General features: G+C 42.2%; 1 protein-coding gene across 3 annotated transcripts in view; it reads right to left on the bottom strand.

Moving 5' to 3' along the window:
• sgcd (sarcoglycan, delta (dystrophin-associated glycoprotein)) overlaps nt 1–19,069 on the bottom strand; it is a 343,513-nt gene that overhangs the window by 29,668 nt on the left and 294,776 nt on the right. For all 3 annotated transcript variants that reach the window (XM_085421336.1, XM_085421337.1, XM_085421335.1), the window contains one exon: nt 6,832–6,904. In XM_085421336.1, the coding sequence (XP_085277462.1) occupies nt 6,832–6,904 (73 nt within the window). The remainder of the gene's footprint in view (nt 1–6,831; nt 6,905–19,069) is intronic.

Raw genomic sequence — 19,069 nt, 5'->3', positions numbered from 1 at the left:
CTGGAGGGGAGATGATGCACTAAGGCTTAGATGGTGACAAGCAAGCTGAAATCACTGGATCTGAACCAAAGACTGTTATTTGCTTTCTGTTGGATAAGATGGAAGAAGACGAAGTACATGCTAAAACAGGACTGTCAGAAATGACTACTCGTTGGAACTGTTTATAGACAAGTGTTTTAACACACCACGTATTGTTTTTTGGGCTTTAGCCTAAACCTAGTTCCAATGAAGGAAAATATTAATGCTTCAGTTGACCATGAATTTTTGGAGTTTTCAAACAAGGTCCAAAAAGGAAATGTTGGATGAGTTTGGTGTGGAAGAACTTGATTGACCCACATAGAGCCCTGATCTCAACCCCATCAGGCACCGTTGGGATGAACGAGAACAGAGATTGTGAGTGTCCCACGTTGGTGTCTGACCTCAGAAATGCTCTTCTGGATGAACGGGCAAACATTTCCACAGACACTTTAAAATCTTGTAGAAAGCCTTCCCAGGAGAGTGGAAGCTGTTGTAGCTGCACAAGGCTCAATTTGAATGGGATGTCGTAAATGCTCCTGTAGGTGTAATGTGTAGATAGGCTCACGCAATACTGCTGTCTATATAGTGCATGTGATAAAGCAAAATAAACAGCTTACTGCTGCCTGGGTTAATCTATGGGATGCCATTAGGTTACTTTGTTTAGGTTGTTTTGCATGGCCAGAACAGTTAAACATGTTACATATAGAGTAAAGAAACTGTCCACTTACTTCGATACACTGAATTTTAGTTGTAAGAATCAATGTTTAGGTAGCAGCATTACAAAAAGAAAGTTCTCGTCCTTTTTGTCCTTTGCTGCAGTGCAAAAACAACACCCTACTTCAAGTATTGAGGAAAAATGTCAGTAAAAGCTCACAACCAAGGACACCTTGACAGAGAACCTGTGCTGCTAAAACGCATCGAGTAGATGGAGCCAAATAAAATGAGGAAGTACTGCCAAGCTGCTTTTTCACTTTTGGGATTGATATGGAAAGCTAGAAGATGAACAATACCAATGAAAGCAGTGAGCTTTATTTGTAGAAAATAATTAAGTAATTGACCAGGTTGCAACAACGAGAAACTCCACACTGAACACATTTTGCAAAACGTACAGCACCAGGGTTTGTTTGAAACAGCTGTTCTGATTCAGTCACAGTAAAAACAGCACGGCAACATCCCCACGAGTATGACAAACTGGTGGTTGACTGCATTGAGTGTACAAGACTATCAACCTATGGATGACTAGTTTTGATGGCAAGCCAATTGCACAGGTTGCCCGGTGGGAGGTAGCATGCCTCCAAACAATCCTGGTCCAACTTGGACTGAGTGCAGTCACTCTCAGACAGATTAGTGAAGGTTTGCAAAAATTTGCCAGACAGATTGCCAACTGGCTGGGTTCAGTTCATGTGAATTTCTGTTTAATGCGAATTTCTGTGTATGCAAACAGCAACAGATTTGCAACAGATGGGAACAGATGAGCGATTTATAACAGTTAATTGGCAGATTACAGATTGCTTTTAACTGCCAATTTGACCAATTACAAACTGATAGTGGACAGACTCCATCCTATTGTTGCTTTGACTGTTGCAACACACCAGGACTTGCTTTGACCTGGTTCTCATCTTCATAGCAGCTGTTTCAAAGACAATGAGAGCGAAGTTCATTGCACACAGGTGCCATTGTCTCCAACCACTGTTTTCTGGATCACGACTGTAGATATAGGGCATCAGGGGATTGACTTTTTGCCTTAAAAAAAAAAAAAAAAAAAAAGATATATATAAGTCTGTACTGAGTGTGTTTAGCAGGGCTGGAAGTTAAACTTGTTTACATTATGAGCTACCTTGCATAAAAAAGTGCTCTGATGGATCTATAATTAATAATGTAAGCATATGGATGTGCTGGGAAAACTGCAACGTTTTTATGGTGGCACTCTAAAAAACAGCAACTGAGTTTCTATATCTGTTCGGTTTAAGACAAACACAACTTGGTCTGGAAGGTTAAAATTTGATTTTCCTTTGGGGCAAAACTACTTTGTAAAGGTCAGCATACTTTCTGACGCCCTCAGTCTCTGGACAGCATCACATCACATCCTTAATCAGGGTCATAACTTTACAGATATTTGTAATACACCTTTAAATCTATCTGATTTAAGAATTTAAATTAGTTTTGACTGTAATGTCCTCTTCTCCATGCACATTACAAATAAATGAAGCAGGGCCAGAAACTTCTACTCAGCTTGCGCATTACTAATGGGATGGAAACGCCACAAGGCATTCTAGGTCTGTTGCTGTTTACGTTATACCTAGTGAGTAATGACCTTTTTTGTTTTTTAAATGTAGTTTTATATAAACTTTGCCTGGTGAAGCACCTCCGCGATAAGCGGTGGCATCACCCAGGAGGATACGCACAGAGAAACAGACCTAAATAGCCTCTGGTTTACAGAATTACAAACGAGCTTCTTGGGCGGACACGAATGAGAAGTGAAAAAGTCTGTATTTCAGTAAAGGCAAATAAGACTCACTTCTCCATCAAAACATACCCATCAAACACACCCACCCACACACTCGCAGCATTTGTTCTGGTTGATTAGCGTTCTGCTACTGTAGAGTATACGTGGGCGGATCTGTGATGGGAAGTGGAGCAAATTTAATGGTTGCAATAGGAGAGTGAGAAAGACACCAATTTGAGATGCAAATGAGGAGACTTCACTCAGGCAAGTCTGCTGGACCAGACGGAGTGAGTCCCCTTGTCCTCAAGGCCTGTGCCCCCCAGCTGTGTGGAGTCTTTCATAAACTGTTTATGCTGAGTCTGAGTCTGCAGAGGGTCCCGGTGATGTGGAAGACATCATGCCTCGTCCCTGTACCAAAGACGCCTCGTCCCAGTGGCCCCCAGGATTACAGGCCCGTGGCACTGACGTCCCACATCATGAAGACCCTGGAAAGGCTCATCCTGGACCAGCTGCGACCCATAGTAAGACCACATCTGGATCCCCTTCAGTTCGCTTATCAGCCTCGTCTCGGAACAGAGGACGCCATCATCTACCTGCTCAATCGTGTCTACACCCATCTGGACCAGCCGGCGAGCACTGTGAGGGTCATGTTTTTTGACTTTTCCAGTGCTTTCAACACCATCAGGCCGACCCTCCTGGGTGATAAGTTAGCAGCGATGCAGGTGGATGCTTCTCTGGTGTCCTGGATTGTTGATTACCTGACAGGAAGACCACAATATGTACGTCTCCCACAGTGTGTGTCTGACAAGGTGATCAGCAACACAGGGGCACCACAGGGGACTGTCCTCTCCCCCTTCCTCTTCACCCTCTACACCACAGACTTCAGCCACTGCACAGAGACCTGCCATCTTCAGAAGTTTTCTGATGACTCTGCGGTGGTTGGATGCATCAGCAGGGATGATGAGACAGAGTACCGGGCTGTGGTCGACTCCTTTGTCACGTGGTGTGAGCAGAATCATCTGCAGCTCAACGTGGCAAAGACCAAGGAACTGATCGTGGACTTCAGGAAGACCAGGAAACACTTGACCCCTGTTTCAATCCAGGGGGTCAGTGTTGACATTGTGGAGGACTATAAATACCTTGGAGTACACATTGACAATAAACTGGACTGGGCTAAAAACACCACAGCACTTTACAGGAAGGGCCAGAGTCGTCTCTATTTTTTGAGGCGACTGAGGTCCTTCAACATCTGCCAGAAAATGCTGAGGATTTTCTATGAGTCTGTGGTGGCCAGTGCGATCCTCTATGCTGTTGCATGCTGGGGGAGCAGGCTGAGGGTCGCAGATGCCAACAGACTTAATAAACTGATCCGTAAGGCCAGCAATGTTGTGGGGATGGAGCTGGACTCCCTCAAGGTGGTGTCGGAGAGGCGGATGCTGTCCAAGATAAAGACAATGTTGGATAACACCTCCCACCCACTCCATGACATGCTGGTCAGTCACAGGAGCTCGTTCAGTGAGAGACTGAGATTACCGAAAAGCACCACTGAACGACACAGGAAATCATTCCTGCCTGTGGCCATCTCCCTGTACAACGCATCCACTTAACACACTGGTTACTGCTACAACTACACATGTTTCTTTTCCAAATATTTATTTATAAGTGACTTATGTATGTATGTATGTATATATATGTATATATTGTACTATTCTTAGTTAGCGTATTGTCTGTCTTGTCTTAATGTTGGTTTAAAATGGAGCACTGTAACAAAAAATAATTTCCCCCAGGGATCAATAAAGTATTCTGATTCTGATTCTGATTCTGAATTAGTTTCTACACACCCCGTCAGTCCTGAGGAGAGGTCTAATCAGGTAAAATAGGTGAACAAACATTATTAATAAACAAGAGCTCAACAGAAAAAGGCTACCCTCGCTGACCAGTATTAATCTTGACCGTGTGGACGTTATCTCTTCTTGTTCCAACTTTCCTTTTTCCCTTCGCAGACATCCCTACGTCCCGTTATCCACAGTCACACCAGGAATCCGTCTCGCTCACTTTCTGCTCTGATTGACTGTCATCACATCTGACAGCACAGACGGGAGAAAGATGATAAACAAGACGTTTACACCACGGAGACATCCACGCCTCACACACATGCAAACACACACCATGTACACCGTGGAGAGGAACGACGAAGTACGGAGCCACACACTCAGTCTGAGCTGAATTTGACTGATAGCTGATAACCTAAAGCTGTTCTACCTCAAAATCTTTCATCATAGTCATCATCTGGCTTTAAGTGGTTTATTCTGTTCATTGTTTTACAACAGTTCACTGTTCAATTTTACAAGAAGGGACCTGCGAGGCTGAATTAATCAGGATTTTCTTTGGGGAAAATGTCAGGGAACTGGTATTGTCATGTGAACGAGCGTGTGGTGATCAAAGTGTGAAGGACGTCAAAATCACAGCTTCATTTAAATGCGGGTAAAAAGGCGAAGGAAACAAAAACCCGAAAACAACAATGGAGCCGAACAGGGACAAACGACGACCGGAGAGTCACACACCATGAGAGGACCCGACATGAACACAGGAGGAGATTAGGGCAGAGTGGACACACCTGGAGCACACAGCTGAACAGACTCATCACTGATGAGGACGTGAAACTGACCCTGAATCAAAATGATACAGGAAGTGACTAGCTCAGAGACTAAGGCTGTATCCCAATTCAGGGTCTGCAGCCTTAAAGTACGCAGCCTCAACGATCCTCAAGGGCCGCGTACTCAAAGACCGCTAAGGCCGGAAGTGCGAGGCTTGTGAAATGGGACGGTCTAGCCTCCGTTGCGCTGCCCAGGTTGCCTAGCAACCATGATACTAACAGCTGGAAACGTGTCATACAGCTTTGTTTGACAGAAATGAAGGAGAAAATCTTTTGTTCATTTGTTTGTTTCTACATGAGCTTTGATCATTCTCTGATTAAGCTCAGCTATTGAACGGCGTATATTTTAAAGTAAAGGCTTTAAAACCAAGTTAGTACAAACGTCACTAATGTCACATAACTTTGCCGACATGTGACCAACAGTAATGTTTTAATGTTCTTCGTTATTAAACATTTGCACATAAATAAGTGACATAATATTCAGTACTTACTTAAAGTTTACTCTTTGGCTGCCCCTCATCCGCCGTTTTTTTTCAGCAAAGTTATCCACACCCACCGCCGCGCTATGCATTCTGGGATATGTTGGGCCACGAAGTCTACACCGCCACATCCTTAAAATTCAGGGAAATGAAGGACGCATTTCAGGGCCGCATTTCGAGCAGCCTTTGAATTGGGACAGCCTTCGGCGCACCGCTGTGACGTAATCGGCCTTGAAATGCGGCCTTTAAGGCTGCAGACCGTGAATTGGGATACAGCCTAAGACTAAGACATGAACTTGTCAGAACAGATGGGGAAAACAGAAAACGATGGAGACAGAACACAGGGACACGACTGGGACATGACTTCACATAGGTGATACCAATCACAGAGACAAGATTAGGACAGACTGGAAACGAAGGGGAACTAACATGAAGAACCAAGACATATACATAACAAAAGTCAAAGGGTTTCAGGACCTTGAACATATCTAATTCCAGATAACCAAACCAAAAATCCAGAACAGGCTTCAAATAGTGTGTCAGAGACCCAGGACCATGACAATTAATGGGAGAATGTCAGGGAACTAGTATCGCCAAGATTTAACCACTTTTTATTAAAAATGGAATATTCTCCCAGAATAATCATATTAGCTGTTTTAATTTTTATTGCTGTACCACTTAAGTACTGCAGTAAAACAACTCATAAGTGCCTTAATCCTGCATTCTCTTTAATGGCCTACAGGGGGCGACTTTTCTAGTTGCAAAATAAGCCTCATTGTGTAGAAGTCTGTGTGAAAAAGGCTCTCAGCTCCTTTTAACTGTTATGTGAATAAAAACCTCGCGTTTTGTGATATGTTTGTGGTCTCGGTTATACTCTGAAGTCTTACTGAATACAAGAGGGTGATCATTTTTGCAACTTATTGGTATTATTAAAGTCAGAAAGGGCATCAAAGCAGTGTAATCTTTACGCTCCTGCCATAGGAGTGCAGTTGAAGTGTACCTCAGTTTTGTCAATCCGATTCACATTCATTCAAATGCTTTTCCATTAATTAATTCCCATAATTTGTGCCATCTGTGCGGTGTACCGATGTGATGGATTGATCTGGTTTTCTGTGAGCACTTTATTTCACTACACTGCTGCAGTATTTGTGAGCTTTGACGTGAACTCAGGGTACATCTGTTCATGTATTGCATGAGACCGAGCGCTTGCTGTGTGCCGTGGAAAGACTCACCGCAGCTCTTTGAATGGCTCAGCTCTGACATGCGGCGTCTCCACTGATTTGCTGAACACGGCTCCTTCGGCCCCTGAAATCACAAAACACAGAATCAAACCACAAACCCCTCCTGTCCGATCAATGGACATAATCTCCAACACTCTGCTGATCTATACGGCTCCAGTCAGCAGGCACAATGGCCCTCAGCTCAGCTCGCATCACTGATATAGTAGACACACACACGGATACACACATTTGAGATGAAAAAAAGAAGAAGCAACAATCGGGGCAAATAATAATGTAAAAATAAGCTTTGTCTGCTGTTTAGATTCCTTCAGCTTTTCTTCATCACCTCCTCTAAGCTGTGAAGTGACTCTCAGTGAGAGAAAGAAGCAACTGCTCTTGTTTCATGAAGGAACCCAGTGTGTGTGTTTCAGACATCAACATTATTGAAAAAAGAGAAAACACGAGACTGTTACCCAGAAATGAAGTCCCCTCCAAAGTCGAAACTTTATTAATAACCCACAATTTCACTGTTCTCAGAACTCATATATACTTCCCTCTATCTTTAGACTCACTGTTTGGAAAAGCAGAAATCATCTTATTGGTGTAAAGTTCAGTAGTTTTGCAGAGAGCTGTGGTTCCCAAATGACATGCCAATAAAAAAAACAACAACTTCAACTTATAACCGCACAAAAAGTTGTAAATGATTTACACACACACACATTTCCCCTAACAAACCACCAGTGCAGACAAACTAAGGACCAGCTCAAGAGAAAAGCTGCTGGTCTTTTGGTTTCACCCAAACTGGACACGCCAACAGCACTCAGTCCCAGTTTACCATCTACTGGAAGGTGTTGGCTAATGCTAACATGTTGCTTAGCACACACCTGGACAGCAACCATCTCTTCTTTCAAACATCCCAAGTCTTAAACTCAAACATGTCTGCCCCTGGCTCTGATTCTACTGGACGCCGCTTCCTGTTTAAAGGGAGTTCTTCCTCCCCACCATTGCCAAGCGCTGCTCATAATGGATTGGTGGTTCATTGGGGTTCTTTTTCTTTGATGTACAATATAAACATCTTACTACACTCGGATCTTAATCGGACATAGCAAGAGTGATTGTTGAACTGAGGGAAAGTTTTTGCTCAGATAATGTGCTTAACAGACTTTGTTTTGGTATAAAATGCATTGAACAGGTTGAGAATTGCGGTGATAACATGAACTGCAAAGAAGTGTGATTGCCAAGCTTCTCCTGGGTACCAAGAACATAGGAAGTATTTTCTAAATCTTCCATCTGAGCCTGAGAAACACTGGTCTCAACATCTTTTATGTAACACTGACCAGGCCTTTGTAAGATGGGAATGATGCCAGCTCTTATTCTTGACTCCAGGCTGTTTCTTATGTTAGACTCCTGAAGAACTGAGAAAAACATAAATCTTATTTTTGTTTTCTGATTTTCTTTGGATGGACAAAAATAACACCGATATGTGGATTCACACTCACGACTAACTTTTTGCGTTTTTATGACGTGTATTAAAAACGACAGCCTAAACGAGGCCATCAGCTAAACCATATTCTGGTTGTTTCTGACATTCTGAGTTCCTAAATCTCCTGCATATGACTTATAGTGCCGTGCTTGTTAAAATACAAAGTAATGCTCAGGTGGTCCTCAACCCTGGGCCCTGATCGATCGTAGCACCAATATAGCAGCAGCAGCGGGTCGTGTAAACTGGAGCATTCAGGGACATCAAATCAGCCAAGCATCAGGTGCAGATCAATGGGCATGACTAAGTACATTTCAAAACATTTTGACACGCTTCTGGAACCCCAAACACTCCTCGCTGTGAGACAGGCTTTTTAAGTACCACGACAGATGAGGACTAAAAGAAAAAAATTCCAATTATGTGAGACACAATATTTGCAGACATTTAACCTCAATTCAGAGCGATGGAGTGTGTTTGTACAGGTGAAGCCAGCGTCCCTCTCAACCCGTCAAATCTTTGACATTTCTATTATGAGACTGTCAAACCTACAAGAGACCAAAAGGTAACAGGTGATGACAGATACAGTACTGGAGCCACATTCTGCTCCTCCTCCTTTTCTGACTCTGAGGAAGACCATCATTTACAAAATGAACACCATGTTCATCAAGTTCAATAAAACACAAGACTTATGACTAAGACCAGAAAGTCATCAGGAAAATTACTTAAATCTATTGGTTATAAAAAAGTTGTTCCCTGTTCAGAGCAGTCTGGCCATTCTCCTCTGACCGCTGACATCAACAGGACATTTTCTCCTAGAGAACCTCCGCTCGGCGGATATCTTCTTCTTTTCAGACCATTCTCCATAAATCCCAGAAATGGTAGTGTTTGTGCCAGACAGGGATCTACTGGGATTTTCAAACACCCATGCCACCTTTCAAAGTCTCTTAAATCTTTCTCACTCTGACGCTCTGTTTGAACTTTAGCAGGTTGTCTTGATCACGTCTACATGCATAAATTCATGAGCTGCTGCCAAGTGAGTGGCTGATAATTGCTTCAAAGAGCAGTTGAAAAGGTGTGCTACATTCTTTGTCCTCATAAACATAAACAAAGAGCATAAAACAGCTCAAATATATCAAATGAAGGGTTTCGTTATTTAAATAATTAACCATGAAGTTAAATATACTTGGTATAAATCAATGTATACCCATCAAGTAGGTTTCATTTGAACGGTTTCCATTACATTTACTGTTTTTAACAACTCTATATACCATATTTTTCAGACTAAAAAGGTGCACCGGATTGTAAGGCGCATTAAGCGAAACAAAACAGTCAGATAAGTCAAACTTTTCTCAACTCATTCTTCTTGCCTCCTCCACTTCCGTACCATTGATTCATTAATGTTGAATTATCTGGCAGCTGCTCTATTCCCATGTTGTTGCAGTATATTAATGACTAACCTCGTATTGTGGATGGATGATCTGAAGTTTGGTCCGTTTACAACATCCTCTACGTTGCGATTGCATTTGTCCATAACCATCGGGAACGCTCACGTTAACAAGTGGAAAAAGGTTAGCGTTCATCCTCCAGCTTCACTGTGTTTATGCTATGCTAACATAGCTGTGTAGCTAGCTAACGTAGCACATCATTATATACCAGCTAGCCCAACTTCAGTAACCCTACAAACGTCACTGCTGTTTAGTTTTCTGTCTTCATTTATGTTGGAAGTGATAGCAGAGCTGTACGTCTTAATTTTTTCAGAAATCTCTCAGTCAGAACATGCTATATCATGTTTAGATGAAAACTAGTGAGCTAACTCCCTGCTAACTTCAAACTCAGTTAAATCTAATAAATTCTGTTTTAATGACAATAATAATGGTTTGCATTTATATAGTGCTTTTCAGGGCCCTCAAAGCGCTTTACAATTCCACTATTCATTCACTCCCACATTCACACACTGGTGGAGGCAGCTACAGTTGTAGCCACAGCTGCCCTGGGGCAGACTGACAGAAGCGGGGTTGCCATATCGCGCCATCATTTTCATGGATGCCTGGATGCTAAAATTAATTGTTACACCTGGTAAAGCAGCAACGCTGATCATTTTAATAAAGATGAAAGAATTTAGACAGTTTTAAACTCTCAGTGATGCCGCAGTGTTCGTTTGACTTTGGGACCTGAAGGGACGGAGTTTTAGACAGGATACTCCGCGAGGCTCCTGACTATGGTAGCTGTAACGCTCCAACAATCCATCAAGAGGTGCGGCTTCGTAGCTTACCAAGGTCGTACAAAAACATCTTTTGACAGATTTTTTGAGCGCCGTCTACCACATAAAATCGGTTCGAGGTCAGTAAGCACAACCAGAATTCAGACATAAGGCACACCGGATTATAAGCCGCACTGTCAATTTTTGAGAAAATTAAAGGATATTAAGTGCGCCGTGGAAAATATGGTATACAGATTAGTGAGCATTTTGGGCATAAATATTTGAGTGTACACTGGCATTCTTTTATATACAGAAAGAAGCCATTTCTTAGTAAATATAAAAAAATATATATATATAAAGAATATATGCTGCTAATGTTGGTAGAAACAAAGTGCAACACTAGTTTTGAAGCTACTGAAAGTCTTTAACAGCACACTCACCTGTACAGAAACAGATTAGTTTGTTCGATGTGTATTTTTTATTTAAAAGGCATTTAATGCACAAAACTCCCCGATGTGTGGATGTTTACACTCCTGGTCCTTCGAGAACCCTTTTCATTACACAGATCAACCTGTCAGCCATTCAGGGAAATAAAATCTGTTTACACAAAGTGGTGCTCCAGCTCGGCCTTATGGGATAGATGACTCTCCTCTTAATCACTGCTACAGGTGAAGCTGCTTCTGTTCTGCTTTGGTTTTCACCCAAATGGGCGGCAGTTGTCACGACAAGATCAGCAGCATCGGATGTTTCACTTTGTGTGTCAATATATTTTACAATATTTCAGTCCACGCTGGAAATAAATGGGAACAAGTACTTTATTCTTTTCAATCTGCATTTTAAAAAGTTTAATTTCTCAGTTTTTTTCATGTGAAATTGAAGGTTAGAGAAAGACAAATAACTATTTCCAGCAGCCCATGAAAGCTCTGGTGACTTTTAAAAGCCTCCTGCTCAGTCAGTTAGAGATGCAGCACGTAGATGTAAAGTGAAGTGTAAGCCTCAGTGCATGTCACCCCTCCCTCTACTCTTTCCAGCAGAGAAGTGAGTGAAGATAAAACAGAAGCCTCACATTAGAAATCCCAGCTCTCATTTGGAATAAAAAGAACAAAAAGCTCTTTGCCTTGCTGCCGGCTGTCACTCTGCTTTAACGCACTAGTTTAAAGGATAAAACCAGTGCCACTTTATTCTAATTCCACCACCTTTATTAGCCCATTTAAAAATTTCAAATTGTACAGACATTTTTTAAAACTCTCTATTATCAAATCGCCCAGATGTCTGGAGCTGCCGTTTTATTTGCAGTTGAATCATTTTTTAAAAGAAGATAACTTTTATGTTCCTCAACAAAGATTCTCCAGGATAACTGCTTTTAGAAAAGGCAGTTTTAGAGACACCGTTTCCTAGAAGTGAAGGTGTATTTTTTATTAACATATTTTGGTGGATTATCGTTCTGTATAGTTCATCTTTAGCGTTCTATTATATCTTAGTGTTTGTGTGTCCTCTTCAGAAGTTGTCAACGTCTCTTTTAAACATACTTTCACATTTACATGCAGTCATTCCCATTCTGTTCCCTCAGTCTTCTCTGGAGTTTTTCCCTCTTTCTGTACCAAGTTTGTATGTTTGAGCCTTGGCCTCATTGTTAGTTATTTCCTGTTTTATTTTGTTAGTCTATTATTACTCTCACTTTGTATTTCGTTCTGCTTCCCTTGTCTCATCTTCTGGGTTTAGTATCAGCTGCCCTCCCACCTGTTTCCTCTCGCCATCGTTGCTGTCTCCGTCTCCACTGGTCCGGTGTCATGTCCTCGCTCATCATTGTACGTTTCTGGTTTCCCTTGGAGATTTCAGCTGATTGTCAAGTGTTTTGTACTTTCTGTTTTACCCTTTTGAATGACCAACATTAAAGCTGAGTTCAAGTTCATTTCTGCCTCCTGAGTCCTGCGTCTCGGTCTAGATCCTGTCTGCCATATAGCCACTTCATAACAAAAGTAGAAACAGCTGAGATCCAACAATCTGAATCTTTTTAATCTCTACCATTCTTGAAATGACAAAGTAATTTTGTAAAGTGATTTAAAATCTGAAAATAAAAAAAATGGAAGAAAACTGTTGCTAAATTTATTCACAGCAGAGTTTCATGACCTCCAATTCTTCCATGACAGTTGGGGCTGAATCACATAAAACCAAAGTCCTTGTAATTGGTCCTGAGTGTATTTTTAACAGTGTCACTGCCTGCCTAGTCTAGTCCAGTCTTGCTTCAGTTTCCCCGTCGAAAGCTGGTAAAAAACATGGCAGCAAGGCTCCCCACAAAACCTTATTCAAGTTCAGTTTTATTTACACAGCACCATCTCACAACAGTCACGTCAAGGTGCTTTAAGGTTAAGTCTAAGTAATGGAGAGAAATTATATTACAATGATACAGAGAAAACCCCAACAATCAGATGACCTATGCACAAAGACTTGGCAACAGTGGGAAGGAAAAACTCCCTTTTAACAGGAAGAAACCTCCAGTAGAACTAGGCTCAGATAGGAGCAGCCATCTGCCATGACTGTCTTCCTCTGACACTGTGGAAGAGCCAGAAGTGCATTAGAGCTACAGAATCCAATGTAATAATTTATTGTAGAATGTAAATCTGCATTTTAAATCATCAAACTGAACGTTGAATACGAGTTAAAACAATCAAATATCAGGATCCGTCCTAAAATCTGAAATAAGTTGGTGTGGAAGCTCTTCATGCTCCCAGTAAACACCACGCACTGTCACACCAGATGTTATATTTGTGCCTCGCTGATATTATTGGTATTCTGTAGTGGGAACACTTTTTTTTTCAGGCAGAGTGTGACGACTCCATTCGTGTGCACCTCCATGAATAAGACTTGATTTATCTGATTTTTCTGGTCACAAGCGCCGCATGAATTCTGAGCAGACAGTAGCAATACGTCACAGCGCTGACATGTTCACGGGCCGGCGTGGGAGGGGTGGAATGGGAAAATAAATGAAGCCATTAAAGATTAATGTGGCCGTGCGAGCAGCTGCGTGTCCATGCGTGGCCATGTATATGTGTGTCTGTGTGTGCGTGGAGGTGTTTATGAGGGAGCAGTCAGACCAGGGGCAGATACCATCATCTGTGTCTTGAAGTGTCTCGGAGGTGATGAAATACAGAGACACGCGAGGCCCAGAAGATGCTCCCTCCAGGAATAATTCCAGTGATTGGTGGCCGTTGTGGACTACACATGAGCAACAATAACGCTACACCAAAGTCCTGAATTTATCTTCAAGAATTTATGTGAATAATGCAAAATAAGCTGTACACATTTTTCACATGCTGAAAAACTTCTGTGTGTTCTCGTACTAACTGATATATTTGTTTTTCACCAGCCGATCCAACTTAGTTTCAGGGTAAGAACAACTACGCTGATAATAACACAAACAAAAGGAGCAAAACACTTGTCATCACCGGAGAGACTTGAAGTGGATGCCACATAGAAATGTCGCTATTTGGCCAAGGGTGTCAATTAAAAACTATTTTGCTGGTAGAAAGCCAAGGAGGGATGATGCCAATCCACAACAAAGCAACCAGAAAGACATATTCTTAATCAGAGAGTTTCATTAAAAATATACTACAGATGCACAAACACCACAAACCTGATGGAGAAGTCCAGTTTCTATTAGCTGAGCTCGAGTCTTGCAGAGAGCTAAAAGGGCCCAGCTTCATTCAACGTGACTGAGAGCTGATAATGCACATTTCAAGCCTCAACACAAATTGAAACAGGTTAGGGACACCAAAGTTTAACCACAGTCCAGCTGGTACACAGGTGAATATAAGCAATAGAGACCAAAACCGTCACAGTGTTCAGGTTTTTAATGTCTACGGGGATTCACTCACTCTTGCACTGATTAGAGGACCTGCAGTTTTGGGACCCAGTTGCCACCTCTGGGGCTTCGTTTTGGAGCCACACTTGTTGATGTGAGATTTGATGTCACCATGCTTCTACGTGTCGGATAATAATTTTGCCTTTGTTCTTTGATCTTTTGAAGAATCTTTTCTTTATTCCGTCGCCTATATCAGCAATATAAGTCTTGAGTTGCATGCATCTTCCAGACGTCCATCAACCATCTATCTTATCCTGGGTGCACTGTCACCAGCCTTTATTGGAGCTACCCTCTAGGAACATGCTTTTAATGGTCTGAGTCCAGTGACCCAAACTTGTTTTGATGGCAGATGGTAAGGTTTAAGACGCTTCAGATACAGTAATCATAGAAAAGTTGATTTAACATTGTGGCCTTCACTAGAACTGTGAGCTACACCCTCAGAAAAAGGTGTCCAGTAATAGTCCCTACATCTAGACACCCTTAGGGCCAATACTGGACCTCAAGATAATTATGTGTATTTTTGAAGGTCCTAAAGATACATACAGGTTTGCAAGAACTAAAAAGGGTCATATTTGCAACTTTATTTTGGTAGGTCCAGTATCTGTTCAGCTAAAACAAATTAATTAAAATATGAGTTTTACTCTTATTTTTGAAGGTCTTGACATTTCCTTATTTATTCAAGTTAAATGAAGAGCTGATTTCGTTTCTGTGGGTTTTCTTCTGCATCTGTCATGTTTATTGGTAGCATGGTGGTGCAGTAGTAGGGCATGTGTTAGCCTTCCTGAGGTCTGGTAACATTAGCATTTGTCGCAGATATTAGGATATACCTATATGCACCATACATTACATGAAAGTACAAAATAGTCATTAGAAGTTCAAGACTGCTGCGAGTAAATGCCCACTGTCAGAGGTGCAATGTCAGTACATTACAAAGCATTGCCCCAGTCACAATTGTGTACTCCGAAGTTACTGAATGTTAGTAAATGAGCTCCTCACTCTGTCTCTGAGGCTGAGCACAGACAGCCTTTGTGTCATACATTTAGCAGTAAATATACAGGTTAGCCTTCAACGTCAGCTCTCTTTCCATGACAACAGGTAGCAGGTATAGCATCTACACCTCTTCAGATGGCACTGATAGATTCTGCGCGTGCTGAGACAAATCCCAGAAAGCTCCCGGGGTTTCTAGTTAGTTGCTCAAACTCAAATGAACATGAACAGAAAGAAAGCGACAGATGTGTCCCCAAATCTGCCACAATTCCCTGTGGGTGGAAAAAATATGCCACTAATGCACAATAAAAAAATGTACAATTTGAATTTAAACTATCTTCACTTTATGGCCATGGCCATGCAATATACAGTGCTGGGTTTGATACAGGGTTTGATCTTCCATGAAATTTAATGTCACTTTCTTCCATGCACACACCTGCTGCTCACACAGTAAGTCGCTAACGTATATGTTCCCCATAAAAAGTGCATTTACATGATAATTATAGGAAGCAGACAAAGCCCTGCTGGATGTAATTAACCAGCAGTTACACATTCATCTTTCAATTCAATCTCATCTAATTTGCACGCACAACTAACAACTGATTAGATGATAACAGCCCCGTGGGATCTGTAACCTTTCAAAGAAAGCCACACACACCCACATACAGATCCATAAAATACTGCTGGTGAAAGCTCAGCAAATCTTTGCTGCTGTTCCGGTTTTTTAACCATGAAATTATGACCGCTGACTGGACGTCCAACTGCATGAAACCCACTCTCATCCTGTCAGAGAAAATTCTGCTCTGACGGTGTTGGATAAAACCGATTTGTGATGTTCAGTGCACTGCGTAGTGATTTTGTGATGAAGTGTTGTAATTTACTTTCCTGGTACACCCAATTTCCCTCAATCTGTCTCGAACACCTCTGCTGCAACTGGTGATTGCCTACATTTCCCAGAATGAGTCTGAAAGCTGAGAGAAGGTGTTTGTTATCTGGATGTGTAGAGAGACAAATGAGAGTGGTAATTGATTCGAAAGCACTGAAAATGTGAATACGAGCGTGATGACAGGGTTTAAAAAGCCCAGTTATCAAAATAACAAGGTGCAACATGTGCAACATATAATTTAATACAACATACTAAACACAAAACCAGGGAATAAAAATCCCGCTAACCATTTCAAGTATATAGCAGTGCTAATGCAAGCTAATTCAAGAGGCAATGCTAATGCAAGAGGCGCTTACCGCTAAGCTAATTTTAAATTTTTCAAATGTGGAGGCAAAAAAATCTGTTTGGGTTTTATATAAAGTCTGTGTTTTGTTTTTATTTACCACTCCTACCTGGTTTGTCAGTGGCATTTACTACACTACGACTCATAACGACCCAGGAACGAGTGTTTGGTAGTTAATGCTAGCTAATTAGCTCTGATGACTGCTTTGACACTTTAGCGTGTTTCTACTGTAAAGTCCTGGGGGCAGTGAAAGGAGAAGGACTACGGTGGCCCTGAGAAGTCAAGCGCACTGCAACTTAAGAAAGCAACAGCAGATAGCAACAGCAGAAATACTGGAAAAGCACGCCAAACAAGACGGAGGTTGGATAAACGCAACAGCTGCTAAAGCTAAAAAACCTTTTTAAAAGATGTGAAAACAAAGTAGATCCGTGTTTTGGGAATAACACGGAACAGCTGCGGAAGTTGCAAGCTAACGGTAAACAGCTAATAGCAAACATTTATTTACAGTATTATATGAATCTTGTGATTAAATCTTTTTCTCCCTCACAACACAGATGAACCTTTTGCTTCTTTTAAGTGTGTCTCAGTGCGATTGTTTGAACATTTGGTTTTCCTGACGTCCATAGCTGGTCTGTCAGGTTATTACGCCCCCCAAAACACTACTGTTAGATTGTGTTTTTTCCCCTCTTTCCTTTCGGTTTTATTCAGCTTCCTTTGCATTTTCTGTGCTTTTGCAGAATTTTTCTGCAAACTTGAAAACACTGCAGGGCTCTGGCAGTGAATCAGCTGTTTTGAATATCTTAAATCATGCGGTTGGTGCTGCATGTGGGAAAAAGCCCAAAACTTGAAGTTTGTTCATGATCTTTATTTTAATTTCTTTCAGAGGCCACATATTTGCCATACTGCCGGGCACACTTTGATTTAGAAACTTTGGCGTGCCCTCCTTGTGTCTTTACCATGCCTTAAAACTTTAGTCGTAGTTCACTGATGGATGAAACTTTACAAACTGACACGATAGCACCCCAAGACGATGACAGTGAGGGGCCAGTCAAACTCACGTGGAATCACAACTGAGCCGTTATCACATGAAATCTGCAAACTCCTGGAGGTGAGGAGCCTCAGAGTCCTGCTGGCCGGGACCCTACGACACCTCAAAGTTTAATTCTCTCCGTTTATTAATTCTCCCTCTCCCCCTTCCCCCTCCTCTGCAGAGTATGGCATATTCTTCCATTTTAGTATTTCAGTCAGACTGGAGGTGTAGCCTGCAGCCTTTTCTAATAAATAGCCAGCGCTCCCTGCTGAGACGCTTTGCCCTTTCTCCTCTGAATGGTGGAAGGAAATCAGCAGCTTTTTATTAAAGAGGGCAATTCTGCATGTCGACAGTAAGTTTTAGGCTGTCAAATAGTGTATGCAGCCAGCGGATTAGTGGGAGTAAAGAAGGGGGAGTGAGATCAAAGTAAGCCCTGGATATAGAAAGGGAAGGAAAACAGGGGAAAAAGGAAATGAACATCTCGAAGTAAAAAAGCAGAAGGAAAACGTGAGCGTGAGTCAAACGGAGAAGCTAACTATGGCAGCCAGGTGACAGATGGATCCCTGCTGCTCACCTCCACTTCAGCTCCTCACGTACAGTATCTAGTCAGCAGATTACAGACTGTAAGGAGAGACGTGAAAAGCCACCGACAATTTCTCCCACACTGCAGGTGAATATAAATCATTTACCCTGGGTTATATCGTTCCCTAACTTCTGCTCTCTACAACTTTTTTCCCCCGTGCCTGAATATGCAGCCAGAGATGCCGCCGGAGTGACAGGCGAGCTCGACAGTGATCGCAACAAAAGCATGAGACAGTATAACGAAGCTGGTGTGGCAGAGACGACAGTGTCAGCCGCCATCATCCATCGCAGCCCGCGCCGAGTGACAAGCTGCCATCCTGGGCAGAGTGACACTAAAGCGACGGTGTGCTGTACGAGGAGCTGCTTGTGGCTTGGAAGATTAGAGCGCGTGCAGTTTCTGGATAAATCTGGAGAGGCAAATTTGTCGAGACATGCTGTAGATGAAAGATGAAACTTGGCTTAAAGATTACAGAATAAGAGACTCGATGGCAGAAAACTCACTGCAGGAAAGAGGCAGGTGTAGTCTTCATTAGCACTATTCGCCACAGGCTAGCATCTAATGCTGACACTGTGTCACTAACATGATCCCAGACCTGCAGGACTCCCCACTAAGTCTCGAACTGAGCGCTACCTCCTTCTGTCTTGCGGACAAATTGGCTCCACTGCAAGCAGCTGACCTCTCTGTCATTCTTGCAGCGATGGTGGGATATAGTGCTCGGTTTTCAAGCCCCATTCTGGTTAATGTTGCGAGTGCGGGGTGTCTGCCAGAATATTGCACACCACTGGGTTTAAGTTGACCTCCTCCTGGGTCAATGCAACAAGAAATATCTTTAATTTTAGACAATAGCTATAACCTTCAGCTTAATGTTATGTAGTAGCT

Source organism: Rhamphochromis longiceps, linkage group LG10 (genome assembly GCF_057381845.1).
Source record: "Rhamphochromis longiceps isolate RC_006_pf linkage group LG10, R_longiceps_female_GT1.1, whole genome shotgun sequence".
Lineage (NCBI taxonomy): Eukaryota > Metazoa > Chordata > Actinopteri > Cichliformes > Cichlidae > Rhamphochromis > Rhamphochromis longiceps.
This window is presented reverse-complemented; position numbering and strand designations above follow the sequence as displayed.